The 19,863-nt window shown below is 47.6% G+C and overlaps 1 protein-coding gene across 1 annotated transcript; it reads right to left on the bottom strand.

Moving 5' to 3' along the window:
* Positions 1-238: 238 nt before the first annotated feature.
* Positions 239-12,530, bottom strand: RAB22A (RAB22A, member RAS oncogene family). The gene is made up of 7 exons (XM_069951603.1): positions 12,422-12,530; positions 8,958-9,037; positions 7,477-7,558; positions 6,650-6,721; positions 4,014-4,120; positions 2,528-2,637; positions 239-2,144 (listed from the first exon to the last, which is right to left on the bottom strand). Exons 1-7 carry the CDS (start codon positions 12,455-12,457, stop codon positions 2,050-2,052), a joined length of 582 nt encoding a protein of 193 aa, XP_069807704.1. The 5' UTR covers positions 12,458-12,530; the 3' UTR covers positions 239-2,049.
* Between the last annotated feature and the right edge of the window lie 7,333 nt (positions 12,531-19,863).

The following is a 19,863-nucleotide window of genomic DNA, read 5'->3' on the forward strand; positions in this document are numbered from 1 at the left end:
TCAACTGTAGATTGTGTTAAGTGGGTGTGGCCTTGCGGCAAAAGCGCCACTTAGCCCCGCCCACAATGCCACAATTCGCCCCACCCCCTCCCCGGCCATTGGAACAGGCTGGCTGAAAGGTCTAGACCCCACCCCCTTTACGTCGGCCAACCACTTAATACAATCTGCAGTTGATAAAAGGACACTTTTTACTTAAACAAGCACCATGACGTATGATATGAAATAAGATATGAAAAACGCTAAATTTACCCTTTACTCCTGTGTAGAGATGTCAGAATGCACAAAGGGGGTGACAGTGTCACTTTAAAGGAGTTATCCTAACAGGGACAACACCTTTAATACCACAGACTGTGAGGTGATCAACTGATTGCTCCACTTCCTGTTACTAAGAAAAGCCACAACCAGGCACTGCCTTTACAGCGGGCAAAACAGGGGAAATGTAGTATTACATGGTGACTATACAGATAAATGAGTTTATGTAATACTGAATACAGTAGAGGACATTTATTAAGACTGTCATACTCGTACGCTGGTCTTAAATAAGACCTCGCACCCAGTTATCCCACCAGAATCTCTAAGAAACAATCCAACAGGACCTGTGCTTGGCGCAGGAATTGAGCAAAAATTTACACTTGCTCAGGTTACGCCTGATAAACTTTGATAAATGAGACATGGGAAGAGGAGATGCCGCCTTCCTGCCCTGCTACGCCAATTCTGCCCGCCTATCTGGATGGTGTACACCACGGAAAAGAGGTGAATCTGCCCCTTTTCCGTGGCATATGCCAGGGGCACATTTTGATAAATATCCCCCAAAGTGACTTGCCACTGTTGTTCATAGAAGGAGATGACCCTCTTCTCTGACATTCTCTGGGGTTGGCTTTCCCTTTAAGAACTGGGCATATAACCACTATTGAAAAAACTTTAAAAAAAAGGACAATGGGGATATTTACTAACAAATCTAAAAACGCGATTTTGTCAAAGATGTTTTGGCATAATTTCCAATCTAATGTGTTTAGTCAAATTTATGTAAATTGTCTCATTGCATAGTAAATGTGTCTTAAAAATAATGGTCTTTTACTTAGTCTAATAAATTCACCTGGTTTGGAGCAGACGTAGCGATGCGCCAATATATGCAACTTTTTTAAAAATTGCACAGTTAATACATTTAGCTAGAAAAGAATTCTGGCGCACTTTCGATCTAATTAACAACAAAAAATCGAATTCAAAAAGTCGCATCTAATTTGGATAGTCTTGTCTAAAAAAGCTTCATAAATTCATATTAGATTTATTTTGAGCGCAAACTAGATATATTAGACTAAAAACAGGCGCAATTAGTTTGATAGATGTCCCCCAATGTGTGTTCTATACACTAATGTATGTGCAGTATCTGATAGAGCATGCTGGAATTTGTAGTTCAAAGACACCCTAAAATAGTTATATGTAAAATAAGCTTAGGCTTTGTTCACACGCGATAGTCATTCTTTTCCTGAAAATTTTGTTTTTTTATGGCAGGTTTTGTGGGCAGGGAAAATAGCGTAGCCAGCTAACACTATTCTACCTGGTAAAATTACGAGGGAAACCTGATGTATCAATATACTTCCCACTGGAGAGAAAGATGGAAGCAGAAGGCATCAATTACCATTGTTAGTGCTTTCTCTTTTGATACGGATGTGATACTAGTGTGAACAGAGCCATAGTCACTGCATGATAGTTCACTGGCTTGAGGAGGAAAGTCAAATAAGAGGCTGATCCCGTCTATAACGATTTCAAGGTCTACTGATCTACTGAAGCTCATGTCCTCCTAGAGGACAAACATGGAAACCATATACGTTAAGAATAGAAGAGGAGGGTGAGAACAAAGAGTTGTATGCAGTAATACACTTGGTAACATATAGGATGGATGGTGTATGTGCAACATTTTCCCTTTAAGTAGATAAAGTCTGTGCAAAGCTTGTAGCGGAGGAGGCGTACACACTGTGCATAGTGGTGATCAGTCCAGTGGAGGCTTGTCGGCCATACAGTCCTGTCTACTGGTTCACATGCCTGTGGTCAACAGCATCGGTGATCCGTCTCTGACGATTGTCTCCGAAGCTTAAATCCCTTCCCAGCAGCAGCGCTGGCATTACTGGAAGGTATCCGTCTACCTAAAAGGGGAAGCAAGAAGATCAATAATGATATTTGGTGTGATAGTGATTTCCAACATGTGACTCTCTCACTACAACTCCAAGCACCCTGCAGCTCCATGTACCATCACATCACAGAAGACAGAGCTTGAAAACACAAAGAGGACCAATATGGAAATCAGCCAACAACACAGTGTAATCTTAACCCCGTAGTATCTCTGTGGTCTTCATAGAGGGATACTGGATCTCTGAGAGAAACCAATACAGATGACACACTAAGCAGATTTCACTACAGTACAATAAAATGATACTGCAAAAGTATTCTTTTGTTGTGCATGCTGACAGATCATAGGAGAGTGTTCACCTTGATATATCACTATACAGAGGCTCAACCATTAACTTACTAATTTCTAAGAAGAGCTCATTGATGTTGATGGCGTTCTTGGCACTGGTCTCCACAAACACAGCATTGATAGAGTCAGCATAATCCTTAGCATCCTTTTCCAGCACTTCTCTAAAAGAAAATAGAAGGATGAACCTGGTTATTGGCACAGGGATGGGGCACCTTTGGCCCTCCCGCAAGGCTTATATTCTGCAAGGTGAGAGGAGCAGCTGTTCACAGTGCGGTGAGATGGCAGTAGAGTTATTGTAGCTTGTAGTCTATACTGAAGAGATGGGTTTTCAAGTTGTTTTTTAAGGTTATGATGGTGGATAAGAGCCAGATGTGTCAGGGTAGTGAGTCCCAGAGTATGAGGGAGCTTGGTAGAAATCTTAGAGTTGGTTGTTTGAGGTGCGGACAAGGGAAGAGCACAGATGGGGGGTTGGAGATTGTGTGAGGGGTGGTATCAGAAGATCAGAGATGTACGAAGGGGACAGGTTGTTGGTGGCTTTTTTATGTCATGAATAACAGTTTAAACAGAATTAATTGGGCAACAGGTAGCCAGGGGGAGAGGTGGGTCAGATGGGCAGCAGAGTTGTGGATGGATTAGAGGGGAGCCAGGGTGTAGGATAGAAAGCCACAGAGTTGAATAAAAGGCTAGTTTGAGGAATGTAATTGTGGGGTGGCCGCAGGAAATGGGAAGGGCCTGGATGTGTGGTTTGAATAAAAGAGCAGAATCAAAGGTGACCCCAAAGCAATGGGGAGAGAGTGCAGCCATTGACTGTAACTGACATATTAGCTTGGCGGGAACCGGGAAGTCAAGATGAGAAAAGATGATTTATTCTGTTTTCTCCATGTTGACTTTTAGAAAGTGAGAGAAGAAATAACCTATGGCTGATAGACACTCTATGATCCGGGGAGATAGACTTAACTGTCATCAGCATAGAAATTGTATTTGAAGCTGTGGGATTCTATGATCTTACCCAGGCCAAGCATATAGATAGTGAGGAGTTATAGGCCCTGGGACCGGGCATTGGGGAACTCCAGCTGAGACAGGATGAGATCAGGAGGTGCTGTGCAATGGGAGATGCAGAATGTGCTGTTGGAGAGGTATAAGGAGACGTCAGGAGAGGTCTGGGCTGTGATGCTGTGAAGAGATGAGAGTTTGTAGGAGAAGGGAATGACTGACGGTGTTAATGGCAGAGGATGCCTCCTGGAGGAGTACAGAGTACTGATGTGAGGCTTTGGTGGTCAGCAGATTATTGGCCACTTTGGTGAAGGCAGTTTCTGTGAAGTTTGTGTGTGTGTGTGGGGGGGGGGGGATGACTTTAGGTGGTCGAAAAGTGACTTGAATGAAAGGTGAAAAGATAAGGTGGGATTGGTTCAGGTATACAGGCGGAGAGGGGCAATGTGGAGGGCTGTCATATGTCCAGTGCGGATTAGAAGCCACTGACAGACTGCAATGGTCAAACCTTCTGATATTGTGCCCTGTATATCTTACTGCAACTTACCTGACGTCATTCAGGTCACATTTGTTCCCGGCTATTGCCACCACTATGTTAGGGGGTCCATGCTGACGCAGCTCTTTCACCCAGTTTTTTAGCGTTGAGAATGTTTCCTGTAAGGATACAACAATCCACGTGGTTACTTCTGTTAGTATTTTTGCTTTATTTGATTAAAAAAGCAAAAAAGAAAACTGCAAATCTCAGGTCAATATGTTGTGATGAGGGCAAATTGAAACAAACCAGTGAGTGAGGCAAGAGTGCATAATACACCCTAAATGGCCGCTTTATTACAGCCCCCATATAATGGTGTGTTGGATCTTCTTTGGACTTGTCGGGGCATAAATCAATGGGGGTTTGTTAGGGCATAAACCCCACTAGGTGATGAAACTGCCTAGACATGATAGCTTACTGCAGTCCTCCCTCATCCCAGAAAAGTCTATAGGATTAAAACCTGGAGACTGTGAAGACTGGGAGAAGAAAGGAAAACTCGCTGTTGTGTCCCTGGAACCAATCCATGGCTATACATCCCCAGTAGATGGTGCACTGTCCTTCTGATTGTCTCCTACTGCCAGAGGGGAAACTGCTGCCTTATAGGCATGGTTATTCTCAATGTTAAGATAAACTCTACTGTCCCCCACCATTACACAACCTCCACCACGTGGCACCTGACAGAACGGTCACTAAATCCTGCTGCCTGTGCCAAATTCTGACCCGCTCATGAGCATAGTGCCACAGAGATCTGGATCAATCTGACCAGGCCATGCTTCACCAGAGATCTGGAACCATCTGACCGAGCCACATTTAACCACAAAGATCTGGATCCATTTGACTGGGCCATGTTTCACAACAGAGATCTAGAACCATCTGACCAGGTCATGTTTCCCTCTGCGATACAATTTGTGGGTTTGGACATGTTAGCCAGACACCTATGGTTCCCTGGCTGATGCTCCACTTGTTATTGTTCTCCACTCATTCTAACAACCAATAGGTCTAAGCTCCAAGTCCCAAGACTGATCAAAACTTTTGACGTCTCTATGACCTCAAAGGTTTTTTTATAGATGCCAGGTACACTTTAAGGACAGCTACAACTCCATTGCTTCCTCCATTCATGGACTACAGGTTGCTGTAAATTGACTTCATAATTGTTTCTTCCCAGCAATAGATGTTCTGCCACCCTCCACCCTACAAACACAACCTTTTGTTTTGAAATGACATAAAAAAAATACAAAAAAGAATATTTTCATGGTAGTCAATAAAAGTGAAGTGTAAAACTACTGCAGGCATTTATCTGCAGCGACGTTTGCCCCACAAGTCAGAGCAGCACATGTGACAGCGATCTGACCTCGTCATATGACTCCTTTGCTTTTTTTCATTTATGTGTCATAGTTAAATATAATGTAGGAAGCAGTGAAAATTTGCACAATTGTTCCATTTTTATGAATGGTCGCACAACGTTGTGTCACACCAGCCTGTTGCTGCTGCCAAGTTATGTTGCACAAATGAAGGTGCTTATTGCTTAAAGGGGTTATCTAGCGTTAGAAAAACATGGCCACTTTCTTCCAGAGCACTCTTGTCTCCGGTTTGGGTAAAGTTTTGCAACTCAGTTCCATGTATTTCAAGTATATGGAGCTTAAAGAGGTTGTCTGGGCATCCTATCTTGTCCCCCTATCCACAGAATAGAGGACAAGTAAGAGATTGCATATCTGTACTGCTATACTCTTCTCCTTCCGGCGGCTCCATAGGAATGAATATAGCCTCGAGTCACGTGATGTATCCGTGGCTGTATTCATAACAAAGGGGGCCGATACAGAGATGGGGGGGGGGGGGGGCGGGTGCAGAGGTCTGGCCTCCCGCGATCTCTTACTTACTCATCCACAGGATAGGGGACATTTTAGTTTTGCCCGGACAACCAGGCCTCATTTTTTTAATAGCCTGAATAAAGTTACCCAGTAAAAGGGGTATCCAGGACTAGAAAAAAAAAATTAATACTTTCTTGCAAAAACAGCACCACTCCTGTCCTCAGGTTGTGTGTGGTAATACAATTCAGCTCCATTCACTTTAATGGAACAGAACTGCAGAACCACACTGAAACTGAGGACAAGAATGGTGCTATTTCTGGAAGAAAATGGCCATGTTTTTTCAAACCTAAGACCCCAATTTTTTTTTGTTTGTAAAATCTTTTCCCCCACTAGAGGACTTGTATAAATGCATAAGCAATCATTTAATGCTTATACAGATCAATGCGATATGTATGTACTGTACTAATCCGATAACTTGGTCATCTACTACAGCTTGCCTATGGACAGTCTATAATAGTAGATTTGTCATGGCAGCCATGGAGGCCTCCAGCTAGTATGGTAACTGATCATCTCTCTACAACTGCATCTTGGGGAGCCTATAGCGCCCCAAAATGAACACCAATGGACATTAAAATTGTCTAGAGGTCAATATTAATATTGACAGCAGCATTCAGATCAGGGCTTGCACAGTGATGAGTGAGCGAGGCAGGGGGTGATGCATGATTTACAGGGCTCTGAACTTGCAGCATCACAAGCAGCCAGAGAAAGCAGGTGGCAATACACCATTATCAGACATTAGACTGTGAAACTAGCAAGACACTACAAGTCACAGGCACTTCTTACCTCTTTTGTGATGTCATACACTATGATGGCTGCCGCTGATCCCCTGTAGTACATTGGAGCTAACGCTCGGAACTGCACACCAAAAAGAAAAAAAAAACTAAAAAGTTAGCCCAAATCCTTGACCTCATATAAAAAGTTATACAATTTTATGTGTGATCTCAGAAACCTATCACATGTCAGGAACCAGGTTTATATATTTATTGATTACAATAGGAATCTATAGATTAATGAAATCCCCCACTGTTTACACTGCCAGCTGCAACCAGGCACTAGAAATGATATGTATAGTCTTCCTAAGGACCTTTTACACTGCCTAATCTAGCAGATCGGCGCTCGCTTACAGTGCAGATCAGCGCTCACTTACTTGAGCCTATATACATCTCGGTAATCTTGTGGCAGGGCTGCACAGACATCTTTAGCTCTCCCTTGTCCTCCTGCCTTTTCCCTGCTCATTGCAGCCACCGTTGAACCTCTTGTACAGTGACACCCTGTCACTTCATAGGCGGCTGCAGTGAGCAGGGAAGAGGCAGGAAGACACCAGGGGAGCCTGGTCAGGCAAGTATAATGTTTATTAGTTTACTCTACACTGTTATAAGCAGTAGGCCGTGCATCACATACACAGCAATGCACGGCCAGTGGCCGATGATTTTTAAACTTGCCAAAAGACAACAATCAGGTCCTCGGCTAATCGTTGTCCTTACAACATAGAACGATATCTGCCCGAATCGGCCTGATTCGGGAGATTATCGTTCCCTGTAATAGGGCCCTTAGTGTGACTGGGTGGGGTATTGATGAGAACTATGCTTTACTGGGTACTGACTACTTACCCGCTCCTGCCCAGCAGTGTCCCATATGAGAAACTTGTGCAATTCATTCTGGTACTGAACAGTTTTTGTCATAAAGGAGGCTCTGGAATTAGAGATAACAAGGCACTGAGAATTATGGGTCAGAAAGGAAGACAAAAGCATAGTAGCAATAACTCCAATAGATAGCACCAGAGAGTCAGCTTTCCATACTTTTTTTCCCAGGGTGCATTAACTGGCCTGGCCTGTAAATATATCAGCTGTCTTTCTCCACAAAGACACCTGGTCCCCTAAAACTCCCATTTTAACATTCTTTTAGTCTCCTGCTCTTCACCACTTGTAACCAGTGAAGCAGCAGGTACTGCTTAGAAATCTTGAATGGAAGAAGAGCTGCAGGGGACTGGGCAGGTGAGTATCACTTATTTCTACTGCACTACCACGTATAAAAAAAAATTGGGGAACCCAAAAAACTCAGGGAACCCCTTTAAGTGAGGTATAAACCATGCAAATACACTATAATATATATCCTGCTCTCCCCCTGTCAATAGATGAACAAGTTATAGTTACATTTAGGGGGAGACTTAATAAGACCTGTTTTGAGGGAAAACTCTGGTGAAAAGATTTTTCCCAGTAATTGAAACACTTTACAAAGTTATATAACTTTGTAACATGCTTCAATCACCTATCTGCCCCATTACCTATCTTTTCACCCCTCAACCTCCTACCAGGGAGTGAAGTAAACTCATTCTTACCTAATGACTGTTGACCCCAGGCTTTTCTGTGGCAGCCATTTTGTGACAATGACATCATCAAGAGGGATGCTGGTCTAAGCCCTGTTAGGTCAGCCTCCCTTTGTCAGATGACGTAGGTTGCTTAGCTCTGATCGGCTGAGCAAGCTGTAAGCCATCTAACAGTTCTACATAGTCAGTTAGACATTACAGGAGACAAAGTGCATCATGGGAAAGCCCAAACCAGGAAGTAAAGAAAAAATGAAGACACCAACTGGAAGTTTTTTCGTTTTTTTTTTTTTATCAGCTCCGGCGTTGCCATTTAAATAAAGCTCTGTCTCTATTCACACCACAGAACCTGTGCACACTGCGTGCAAAAATCTACACCCAAAATCCCCCATGTACAGTACAGGAAGCCGAAAAGTGGCCTGCGAAATACACTGCATGACTGGTTAGAGTTTCCACGTAAAGAAGATGTATATAATGCAGTCACCAGTAAACGTGAATGTGACAACGTGTTCAATGTGACAGCTCTATAAGACCACAAAAGCCACTATTTTAGAGAATTCACTGGCGACTACCTGCTTCCCTTCAGCGCAACTGTGCATACAGCAGCCTAAATCTCAGCTTCCCGGACCCCTGTGACCATAGAGGGAGGAGGTTAGACTGGAGATGAGCTTTAATAATGGTGTCAACCACAATCTCTGTTCTAGATAAATAAAACATATTAATAAAACAATACCAGCGCCCTCCATAAAACATACAGCCAACTCTTACCCAATAGTGGGGTTGATGTTGGGATCAAAGCTGTCTTCTACAAACCGCCAGACAATGCTCGATTTTCCAACACCCGTATCCTGCAAAAGGAGAATTATCATAATATTATATTATTAGTACCAGTCAATGATGATTACATTATGTTCCTATGACAGTGCTGAACTGGCAGAGAACAAGACAGGAGGTGTTATCATTGGGACACTGGAGTAGGGTAGTTGTGTGATTAGTACTTTATAAAATCTAAGAACAGGAATAAGGCAGCAGCCACCGATCCCTATTAGGATGGGACAGTAATGCCACTGGTCTATTATTATTTAATATATACTTATTTTTCAATTTGTATATATATTTATTTGTTTTGTATTTATGTATTTTGTAATTCTTTTATGTATATGGACACATATTATATATACAGTATATATATATATTTTTTTTTTTTTTTTTTTTTGCCTAAACAAGATAAGAAATAAAACTGCTACATCACAGACTAGAGGCACCGTGAAAGTTCTGTTCCCGATAAGAGCCATTCATTAAAAGGAAGTCTTCCGATGAATGAGGACATTGCTACAGGAAGCCATAGGGAAATACGTATGGCCCCTGAACAGATTTTGCTGGAACTGACAGACTATGCTTAGGATACTGTATTTGATCAGTGTGGGTCCGATCTCCTGCCGCCCACACATTCGGCACAATGGAGGATCTGTAGCCTCTTCCCCTTCATTGTGTACTTGTTTACATATGGCAGTGTACCGCAGCTCTCTCATTCACCTCCAGAGATCAAAGGTCACTAATCGGCCATTGATGTTATTTGTCACAGAGAATACCTGGCTCGTTTACAATGGTCATTTATCTTGAAATTCACTAACTTAAAACTTAACCAGATTACAGAAAAGATACAGTACTTGCTTTGTTAAACGCTCTATATACGGCTCATACAGCTCGATTATCATGCGGCAAGGGCTGCATGGACATCATTAACGATGCCCGTGCAGCTCTTACTTTATATAGTAAACAAAAAAGTTTTAAGCTAAGTTCATACAACATAAATTTTCTATTAATCACGGCCATTGATGCCGATTTGCAACAACGGCTGTGATTAATAGAAAATTTACGTTGCACTGCAGTCAATGGAATCCCGTCAGAGTGTATACACTTAGTATACACTCCGGCAGGGATCCCTAGCGGCCGCCGGAAAAACTGATATGTCAGTTTTGTGCAGCCGCTATTCACTGAATAGCGGTTGCACAGAACTGTCAGTTCACACTTCCCTTTGTGTGCTATGTTGAATTGGGCCCCGGGCTGCCGCCCGAAATGCCCCTGTTATAATCCACTACTGCTGACACTGGCTGTTCTGTGACACGGAACAGACGGTGTTTTACCGTTTATGAACTCAGCCTTATACTTACCTCTCCACACTCCCCTATGTCCTTCTAGCTTTTCCCGCGAATTGGAGCCACCACTGAAGCTTCTACACCAATCACTGACTAAGGAGGGACAGGGCTGCGTCCAAGGATTGGCTGAGTGGCCTGTCACTTCAAAGATGGGTGTAGATGCTTCAGTGTCGGCATGGTGAGGCAAGTATATAACTTTTTTGTTTTCTATATTCTTTAATCGTCTGCCGAATGCGCACCTATTGCACGCATCGATATGTGGTCGGCGGCCATAAAAACCAGTCAGAGCTCAGTATTGTCCATAACAACCAGTCAGAGCTAAGTATTGTCCATAACAACTATTCAGAGCTCAGTATTGTCCATAACAACCAGTCAGAGCTCAGTATTGTCCATAACAACTAGTCAGAGCTCAGTATTGTCCATAACAACCAGTCAGAGCTCAGTATTGTCCATAACAACCAGTCAGAGCTCAGTAATGTCTATAACAACCAGTCAGAGCTCAGTAATGTCTATAACAACCAGTCAGAGCTCAGCCTCTGTTTAGGAGGGTGCTGTGTGAATTGACAGTAAAACAAAAAACAATCGCCCAGTGGCCAGTTTTATCTCCCACCCGCTGCCCGTCATCCCCATACACAGGATCTTGCGGAGATCCTTCCCTGTCTATGGAGAGGGGAAGGGCAAGTTGCAACGGTTTACCCTTATCTCTATCTGGACAAGGCGGTCAGCTGTGATTTTCCATCACGGCCGACAGCTTTCACCACAGACATCATCTGTAGATAGCTGTTCGGAGGCCACATAAATGCTAGAATGACAACCATATCCGCTGTGGGGACCCTGAAGTTTGTGGCAGATTCGGCCTTCAATCTAATGTGTAGGGGGCCGTTCTAAACAACCACCGAAACATAATGTCGGTGGAAATAGGGGTTGGCCTTCATAGAAAATATTTGACGACCTCTATGTTGAGAGAGGAATAAGTCACAGCGTGAACACTCTACTCATCCTCTCTATAGTGATGTCAGCAGTCCTGAGGGTTCAAATCTGCTGACAGGCTCCCTTTAAAAAAAAAAGCAAGATCAGCTAAACAGGCTAAACAGACGCTGAGAACCGACTGCTGATACCATTGCTATTACTACTGGGGTAAGCTCAGGGTGGCCACTATATACTATCCATACTGTCCATCTCAGGCATAAGGGCCCGATTACAGCTGTTACCCTTGCACCTAACAGGGATAAAGAAACTCTGAAGCCCACTCAAATGACCGTTTCCCCATCTCGCATAAACTCTAATGGCGAGCGTCTATGCATCCTCTGAGTACCCCTATTCTGTGGACCCCAATCATTCCCATTTGGTAGAAAAACTGTGTAATGAGAAACCCCTTAAAGGAATTCGAGTTACTATAGAGCACATTAAACAAAGCATACAATGGGGAAGATTTCTGAGACTGGCTACACCTACACCTGACTGCGGTGTCCACAGCAACCAATCACACCACAACTTGCATTTCATATGCTGCTTGAAAAATAACTGCTGTTTTTTTTTATTGGTTGCTATAGGCAACAACGGCAGTTAATTTTTTAATGTAGACTCAAAAACATTCTGCAATGTTTATACAATATAACGGACATCACCTGATCCATTAGTAACATATGCGTCATATTGTAACTCACACATTATGTCACTACACCGCCACATCTGGATTATTATATAAGGTGACAGAACCCTCCTGTATGTAATACTACTTATAATGTACAGTCAGAGGGCCCCCCAGTATAATCCTGCAGACCCCAAAAGGGTGACTTTTTATGGGGGGTTCAGCTAGATACAGGTGGCAGCAGAATGGGCAGAGCCAGGAAACAGCTGTTTTGCATCAGGCTGCAGAGCAACACACGATCCACAGCAGCCACATCTCCCTGGATGCAATGTAGCGATCTATGCCATCATGCACGGTGGTGGCACCGGAGCTGAGCCCGTGGTGTATGTGCCCAGGTTATAGCAGGGATCGGGAGTACGCATCGGTATTATGTATGCACTCCCATAGTGTAATACCGCCCGGGCACGGTGCCCCTCACTCACCCCCAGCAGGCAGACCTTCAGCTCCCGCAGTGCCATGGCATCTATGCCCACCAGGATGCAGCGGCGGCCCCGGCTCTACAGGCAAATCCTCGGCCTCCTCAGGCCCTGCAGCAGCCGCCTCCCCCTCCCGCCCAGCACCGTCTCTCCTCCCAGGGCTGAGCAGTCACTGGAGCCGCCTCCATTGTGCTCACCCCCAGCCCGGGGATCCATAGTGCTCAGCCCGGGGATCCATAGTGCCCTTACCCCCAGCCCGGGGATCCATAGTGTCCTCTCCCCCAGCCCGGATATCCATAGTGCTCAGCCCGGGGATCCATAGTGTCCTCACCCCCAGCCCCGGGAATCATAGTGTCCTCACCCCCAGCCCAGGGACCTCATCTGCCCTCACCCCCAGCCCGGGGATCCATAGTGTCCTCACCCCCAGCCCGGGGACCCATAGTGCCCTCACCCCCAGCCCGGATATCCATAGTGCTCAGCCCGGGGATCCATAGTGCCCTTACCCCCAGCCCAGGGACCTCATCTGCCCTCACCCCCAGCCCGGGAGCCATAGTGCCCTCCCAGCCCGGGGATCCAGAGTGCCCTCACCCCCAGCCCAGGGATCCATAGTGCCCTCACCCCCAGCCCGGGGATCCATAGTGCCCTCACCCCCAGCCCCGGGAATCATAGTGTCCTCACCCCCAGCCCAGGGACCTCATCTGCCCTCACCCCCAGCCCGGGGATCCATAGTGTCCTCACCCCCAGCCCGGGGACCCATAGTGCCCTCACCCCCAGCCCGGATATCCATAGTGCTCAGCCCGGGGATCCATAGTGCCCTTACCCCCAGCCCAGGGACCTCATCTGCCCTCACCCCCAGCCCGGGAGCCATAGTGCCCTCCCAGCCCGGGGATCCATAGTGCCCTCACCCCCAGCCCGGGGATCCATAGTGCCCTCACCCCCAGCCCGGATATCCATAGTGCTCAGCCCGGGGATCCATAGTGCCCTTACCCCCAGCCCAGGGACCTCATCTGCCCTCACCCCCAGCCCGGGAGCCATAGTGCCCTCCCAGCCCGGGGATCCAGAGTGCCCTCACCCCCAGCCCAGGGATCCATAGTGCCCTCACCCCCAGCCCGGGGATCCATAGTGCCCTCACCCCCAGCCCCGGGAATCATAGTGTCCTCACCCCCAGCCCAGGGACCTCATCTGCCCTCACCCCCAGCCCGGGGATCCATAGTGTCCTCACCCCCAGCCCGGGGACCCATAGTGCCCTCACCCCCAGCCCGGATATCCATAGTGCTCAGCCCGGGGATCCATAGTGCCCTTACCCCCAGCCCAGGGACCTCATCTGCCCTCACCCCCAGCCCGGGAGCCATAGTGCCCTCCCAGCCCGGGGATCCAGAGTGCCCTCACCCCCAGCCCAGGGATCCATAGTGCCCTCACCCCCAGCCCGGGGATCCATAGTGCCCTCACCCCCAGCCCGGATATCCATAGTGCTCAGCCCGGGGATCCATAGTGCCCTTACCCCCAGCCCGGGGATCCATAGTGTCCTCTCCCCCAGCCCGGGGATCCATAGTGCTCAGCCCGGGGATCCATAGTGCCCTCACCCCCAGCCCGGGGATCCATAGTGCTCAGCCCGGGGATCCATAGTGTCCTCTCCCCCAGCCCGGGGATCCATAGTGCTCAGCCCGGGGATCCATAGTGTCCTCACCCCCAGCCCGGGGATTCATAGTGTCCTCACCCCCAGCCCGGGGATCCATAGTGTCCTCACCCCCAGCCCGGGGATCCATAGTGCCCTCACCCCCAGCGCGGGGATACATAGTGCTCAGCCCGGGGATCCATAGTGCCCTCAACCCCAAGCCGGGGACCTCATCTGCCCTCACCCCAAGCCCGGGCATCCATAGTGCCCTCACCCTCACCCCCAGCCCTGGGATCCATAGTGCTCAGCCCGGGGATCCATAGTGTCCTCACCCCCAGCCCTGAAATCCATAGTGCTCAGCCCGGGGATCCATAGTGTCCTCATCCCCAGCCCTGGGATCCATAGTGCTCAGCCCGGGGATCCATAGTGTCCTCACCCCCAGCCCTGGGATCCATAGTGCTCAGCCCGGGGATCCATAGTGTCCTCACCCCCAGCCCGGGGATCCATAGTGCCCTCACCCCCAGCCCGGGGATCCATAGTGCCCTCACCCCCAGCCCAGGGATCCATAGTGCCCTCACCCCCAGCCCGGGGATCCATAGTGCTCAGCCCGGGGATCCATAGTGCCCTCACCCCCAGCCCAGGGATCCATAGTGCTCAGCCCGGGGATCCATAGTGCCCTCACCCCCAGCCCGGGGACCTCATCTGCCCTCACCCCCAGCCCGGGGACCCATAGTGCCCTCACCGCCAGCCCTGGGATCCATAGTGCCCTCACCCCCAGCTCGGGGATCCGTAGTGCCCTCACCCCCAGCCTGGGGACCTCATCTACCCTCACTCCCAGCCCGGGGATCCATAGTGTCCTCACCCCCAGCCCGGGGACCCATAGTGCCCTCACCCCCAGCCCAGGGACCTCATCTGCCCTCACCCCCAGCCCGGAAGCCATAGTGCCCTCCCAGCCCGGGGATCCATAGTGCTCAGCCCGGGGATCCAGAGTGCCCTCACCCCCAGCCCGGGGACCCATAGTGCCCTCACCTCCAGCCCGTGGAGCCAAATGCCCTCACCCACAGCCCGGGGACCCTGAGTTCCCTCACCCACAGCCCGGGGACCCTCAGTTCCCTCACCACCGAGCCCTCACTCCCAGCCCCCAGGACCTCCATTGTCCTCACCCCCAGCCCGGGACCCTCAATGCTCTCAACCCCAGCCCCGTGGTCCTGAGTGGCCTCACCCCCAGAGCCCTCACTCCCAGCTTCTGGGACTCCAAAGTGCCATAACCCTCCAGCTTCCTGGACCTCCAAATGGCCTCACTCCCCTGCATCTGGGACCCCTAAATGCTATCACCCCCAGTCCCTAGGTGCCCTCACCCCCAAGCATCCTCCGCCATAAGTGTGCTGACTATAGAGCTTGCCATGGGTTATGCTTTTAGTGTGTGCCCCATGGGCGCCCTCTCCCATTTGACCCAGGTTTTGGCATGGATTTTACTCCAAAACATAGCACATCAAATCCGCTTCCCAAGTAGACTGATTTTCGGCAGATTCTTCTGCTTAAAGGAGAAGTCGGGGTAAAAATTTTTTTAAAGTATTGTATTGCCCCCCATTTAGGGGAAATGTACATAAAGTGCTTTTTTCCCTGCACTTACTACTGCATCAAGGCTTCACTTCCTGGATAAAATGGTGATGTCACGACCCGACTCCCAAAGCTGTGCGGGCTGTGGCTGGAGAGGATGATGGCAGAGGGACACAGGGCACCGAAGGGACACTGAGCATCCCCCTGCCATCATCCTCTCCAGCAGCCACAGCCCACACAGCTCTGGGAGTCGGGTCGTGACATCACCATGTTATCCAGGAAGTGAAGCCTTGATGCAGTAGTAAGTGTAGGGAAAAAAGCACTTCATAAGCATTTCCCGTAATAAGTGTATATTGGTAATTTGTATAACTTTTGGGGGGCAATACAATACTTTAATAAAAACTTTCGCTGGACTTCTCCTTTTAAAAATGCAGCAAATCCGATAGTAATCAGCTGATGTGATCAGTGGTTATTTATAAGGCTCAATCAGTCGTCTGGCCAAGTTGCCTGAACGATCACAGGATTCTTCATGTGGCCCTTCAGCCGAACTCTGGAGTACTTGGTGTTGTGTGTGGCCTGTAATAGAGGCTCACTGTGGTAGGGCTACCGTGGATTCCTCTAGTATAGAGGTACACTTTTGTGGGGCCACCATGGCTTCCTCTGGTATAGAGGTACACTTGTATAGGGCCACCATGGCTTTCTCTGGTATAGAGGTACACTGTTGTAGGCCACCATGGCTTCCTCTTGTATAGAGGTACATTGTGGAAGGTACACTATGGCTTCCTCTGGTATAGAGGTACACCGGTGTAGGGACACCATGGCTTCCTCTGGTATAGAGGTACACTGGTGTAGGGCCACCATGGCTTCCTCTGGCATAAAGGCACACTGTGGTAGGGCCGCTACGGCTTCCTCTGGTATGGAAGTACACTGTGGTAGTACACTGAAAACGTTCACTCATTTCCATGGAATGATAATCGTTACTTTTGATCGTAATTGCGATAGTTTTTTCTTCGCTATTTATACGCTATTGCATTCGTATCCATTGCGAACGACCGAACGATGTCTTATTCAATGCGAACGTTTTGCGAACGAGCAACGATAAAAATAGGTCCAGGTCTTATAAAGCGATCAATGATTTCTCGTTTGATCGTTAATCGTTAACTGCATTTCAACCTGAACGATTATCGTTTAGATTCGAACGATTCAACGATAATCTGAATGATAATCGTCCAGTGGAATAGGGCCCTTACTCTGGTATAGAGTTACACTGTTGTAGGGCCACCATGGCTTCCTTTGGTATAGAGGTACACTTGTATAGGGCCACCATGGCTTACTCTTGTATGTAGACAGTAAGGGCCCTTATCTAAACGATAATCGTTCGGTTGAAATGCAGTTAACGATTAACGACCGAACGAGAAATCGTTGATCGCTTTATAAGACCTGGACCTATTTTTATCGTTGCTCGTTCGCAAATCGTTCGCATTGAATAAGACGTTGTTCGGTCGTTCACAATAGATACGTATGCAATAGCGAAGAAATAGCAAAGATGAAACGATCGCAATTACGATCATAAGTAACGATTATCGTTCCATGGAAATAAGTGAACGTTTTCAGGTCTTTCGCAATAGCGGCCGTTTGAGATCGTTAATCGTTAACGATTATGCAAACGATAATCGTCCGGTGGAATAGGGCCCTAAAGCTTTGTAATAATTGGCTTATGGCACCCACCAAGAAGAAGGTTAGTGCACCTGGCTGGCTACTTAATCTGGAAATGGGAGAAGGGGTGTAGTGATAGGGCATAATAGAAGTATTACTTGCTCTTGGGTCTTGGTGCCCTAAGAGGCGCAAGAGCTTCTTTACCAAGAATATACCAGTGTCATAAATGGCACATGGTATGTGGTGGCAGTGTTTCCGATCCTACTTTGGGGCCCAGGCGCTTCATGTTACATCTTCTCCATTGAGTGGCAACCCCTGTAAAATCTATTGTCGACTAATCGTGCCATTCTAGGACAAGCATTACTACCTATAGCTTTTTAACATGGGCTGCTTTCATTATAATATATTTAGTGGAAATGGTGGACAGTGCATTAGACATGTGGTTTGTGCACCGCACTGTATTGTATCCTGAATGTGGTTAAACCATTATGGATGTGGTTTTATATAGTGACATAAGAACAAAAGCTGTAAGTGACTGGAGGGAAGCTGCATATCCCCTATATCCAACGCATGTTTTGTGTGGCTGCATATTTTATTAATCTATATAGGTAATAGTATGGTATAGACTAAAGGTGGGCAATTAATTTTCCATTGGGCCACATGCAAAATTGAAATGGTTTTCAAGGGCCAGACTGGTACGTGGGGATTGGGGGGGGGGGGGTGCGTGGTTTGCATTAGGAGTCTTACAGGTAACATCTTCTTTGATCTGAGCCCAGATCCCCAAGATGATTTCTTCCAGCTACAAAACATCTCTTCAGAACCTATAGTAATAATATTCCCTTCTATGACCCCCCCCCCCCATATATACGGTAATAACAAAATCAGGGGAGGTGTTCTGGAACACCAAGGTTACAGGAGTCCCCACTGTAAACGGATGTTCCCCGCAGTGGAAACAAAGAGAGATGCAGGAGCCCACGGTTGTTTAAACCTGCTGTGCGGCCCTTGCTTCTTCCCGCTGCGCATAACAGCACCCTTAGCCCCTGGACCCCCTCAGCTCTCCCCACCGCTAATCCTACAGTCGCCAACCAGTGGTTTCCACGGGCTGTCGCTGGGGACAGCTCCTTCAGCCCGCCCTAGCTGCCGGCGCCCATCTCCAGACCGCCAGCTCTGAAGCAGCAATTCTCAAACTGCTTGATTCTGGAACAGCCTTCCAGAAACTATTGTGCTCGAGAACAGTATTACTGTAGTTATCATGTCCCCTGCTGTGCCCCCCATATAGTAATAATGCCCCTTCCACCCATAGTAATAATGGCCCCCAGTTGTGTACAGCATCCCCACCCACTCATTGACAGTAATAATGTCCCTGCTATGCACTCCCCCCACCCATAGTAGTAATCCTTCTGCTAGGCACCCCCACCACTCATAGTAATAATCCCCCTGCTAGGCACCCCCCACCACCCATAGTTACAATGTCCCCTTTTATGTACAGCCCCCACCCAAAGTAATAATGCCCCCTCCTGTATACAACCCCCATTCACAGTAATAATGCCCATTGCTGTATACAGCTCTCCACCCCCAGTAATAATACACCCTGCTGTATACAGCCCCCACTCACAATAATAATGCCCCCTGCTGTATACAGCCCCCCACCCACAGTAATAATGCTTACTGCTTTATAAAGCCCCCACCCACAGTAATACAGCCCCCCCCCACAGTAATAATGCCCCCTTCTGTATACAAATACATGATAATCACCTATAACAGGAAAGCAGCAGGACCCTCCATCTTCTGGCTCTAGTGTCTTCAGGTGGACGGATCCTCCAACAGATGCAATGACGTCATATTATAGAGCCTGCTGGAGAGCTCACGTCTCGGCCTGTCAAAGGCTGCGGGCACGAAGTGCCCAAAGCCTAAGACAATGAATAGAGCAGCAGAATGCTGACAGGTCCTGCTGCTCTTTGCTCCTCCTTATGTTCAGCCCGCTCACACTGCAGGGAGCACGCTGAACATTACAGCGGCAATGCATCCCTAGAAGCTTTTATGGATGCTGAAAGGGGAGAAGCGGTCACATATGGCCCGCGGGTCGTATGTTGCCAGGGTCTGGTATAGACAATGTACAGTAATAATGTAATATTCCTGTAACCAATTCACAATTATATGTGTTATATAGATTGGATAGGCTGTGATTGGTGGGAGTTTGACTGCTAGGATCCCTACCATCCGCTAAAATTTCTGGCATAGAGCTAATATTTCTCCATACAGCTGGCAGCTCCCTACCACAAAACTCATGCACACTGGGCTTAGCTGAGATTCATGGGTGTAACTAGAAATGGCTGGGCCCAATAGCAAATTTTTTATTCCCCCCCCCCCCCCCCCCCAACTGGCCATTAAAGGGGTTATCCAGCGCTACAAAAACAGGGCCACCTTTCCCCCTACTGTTGTCTCCAGTTCAGGTGCGGTTTGCAATTAAGCTCCATTTACTTCAATGGAACTGAGTTTCAAAACCCCACCCAAACTGGAGACAACAGTAAGGAAAAAGGGGCCATGTTTTTGTAGCGCTGGATAACCCCTTTAAGCCATCAAGTGTTGTCCTAAGCTTATGTTACAGAGATAGAAA

The sequence above is a fragment of the Dendropsophus ebraccatus genome, chromosome 14 (assembly GCF_027789765.1).
Source record: "Dendropsophus ebraccatus isolate aDenEbr1 chromosome 14, aDenEbr1.pat, whole genome shotgun sequence".
Taxonomy (NCBI): domain Eukaryota; kingdom Metazoa; phylum Chordata; class Amphibia; order Anura; family Hylidae; genus Dendropsophus; species Dendropsophus ebraccatus.

What these genes read in the sequence shown, in the direction of transcription:
- RAB22A (XM_069951603.1), bottom strand. Translation starts at nt 12,457, where the DNA reads ATGGCACTGCGGGAGCTGAAGGTCTGCCTGCTGGGG. An exon ending in TGAAGGTCTGCCTGCTGGGG is followed by an intron (nt 9,038 to 12,421) that starts GTGAGTGAGGGG and finishes CTCCTTTTGCAG; the next exon opens with GATACGGGTGTTGGAAAATC. An exon ending in AACATCAACCCCACTATTGG is followed by an intron (nt 7,559 to 8,957) that starts GTAAGAGTTGGC and finishes CTCTAATTCCAG; the next exon opens with AGCCTCCTTTATGACAAAAA.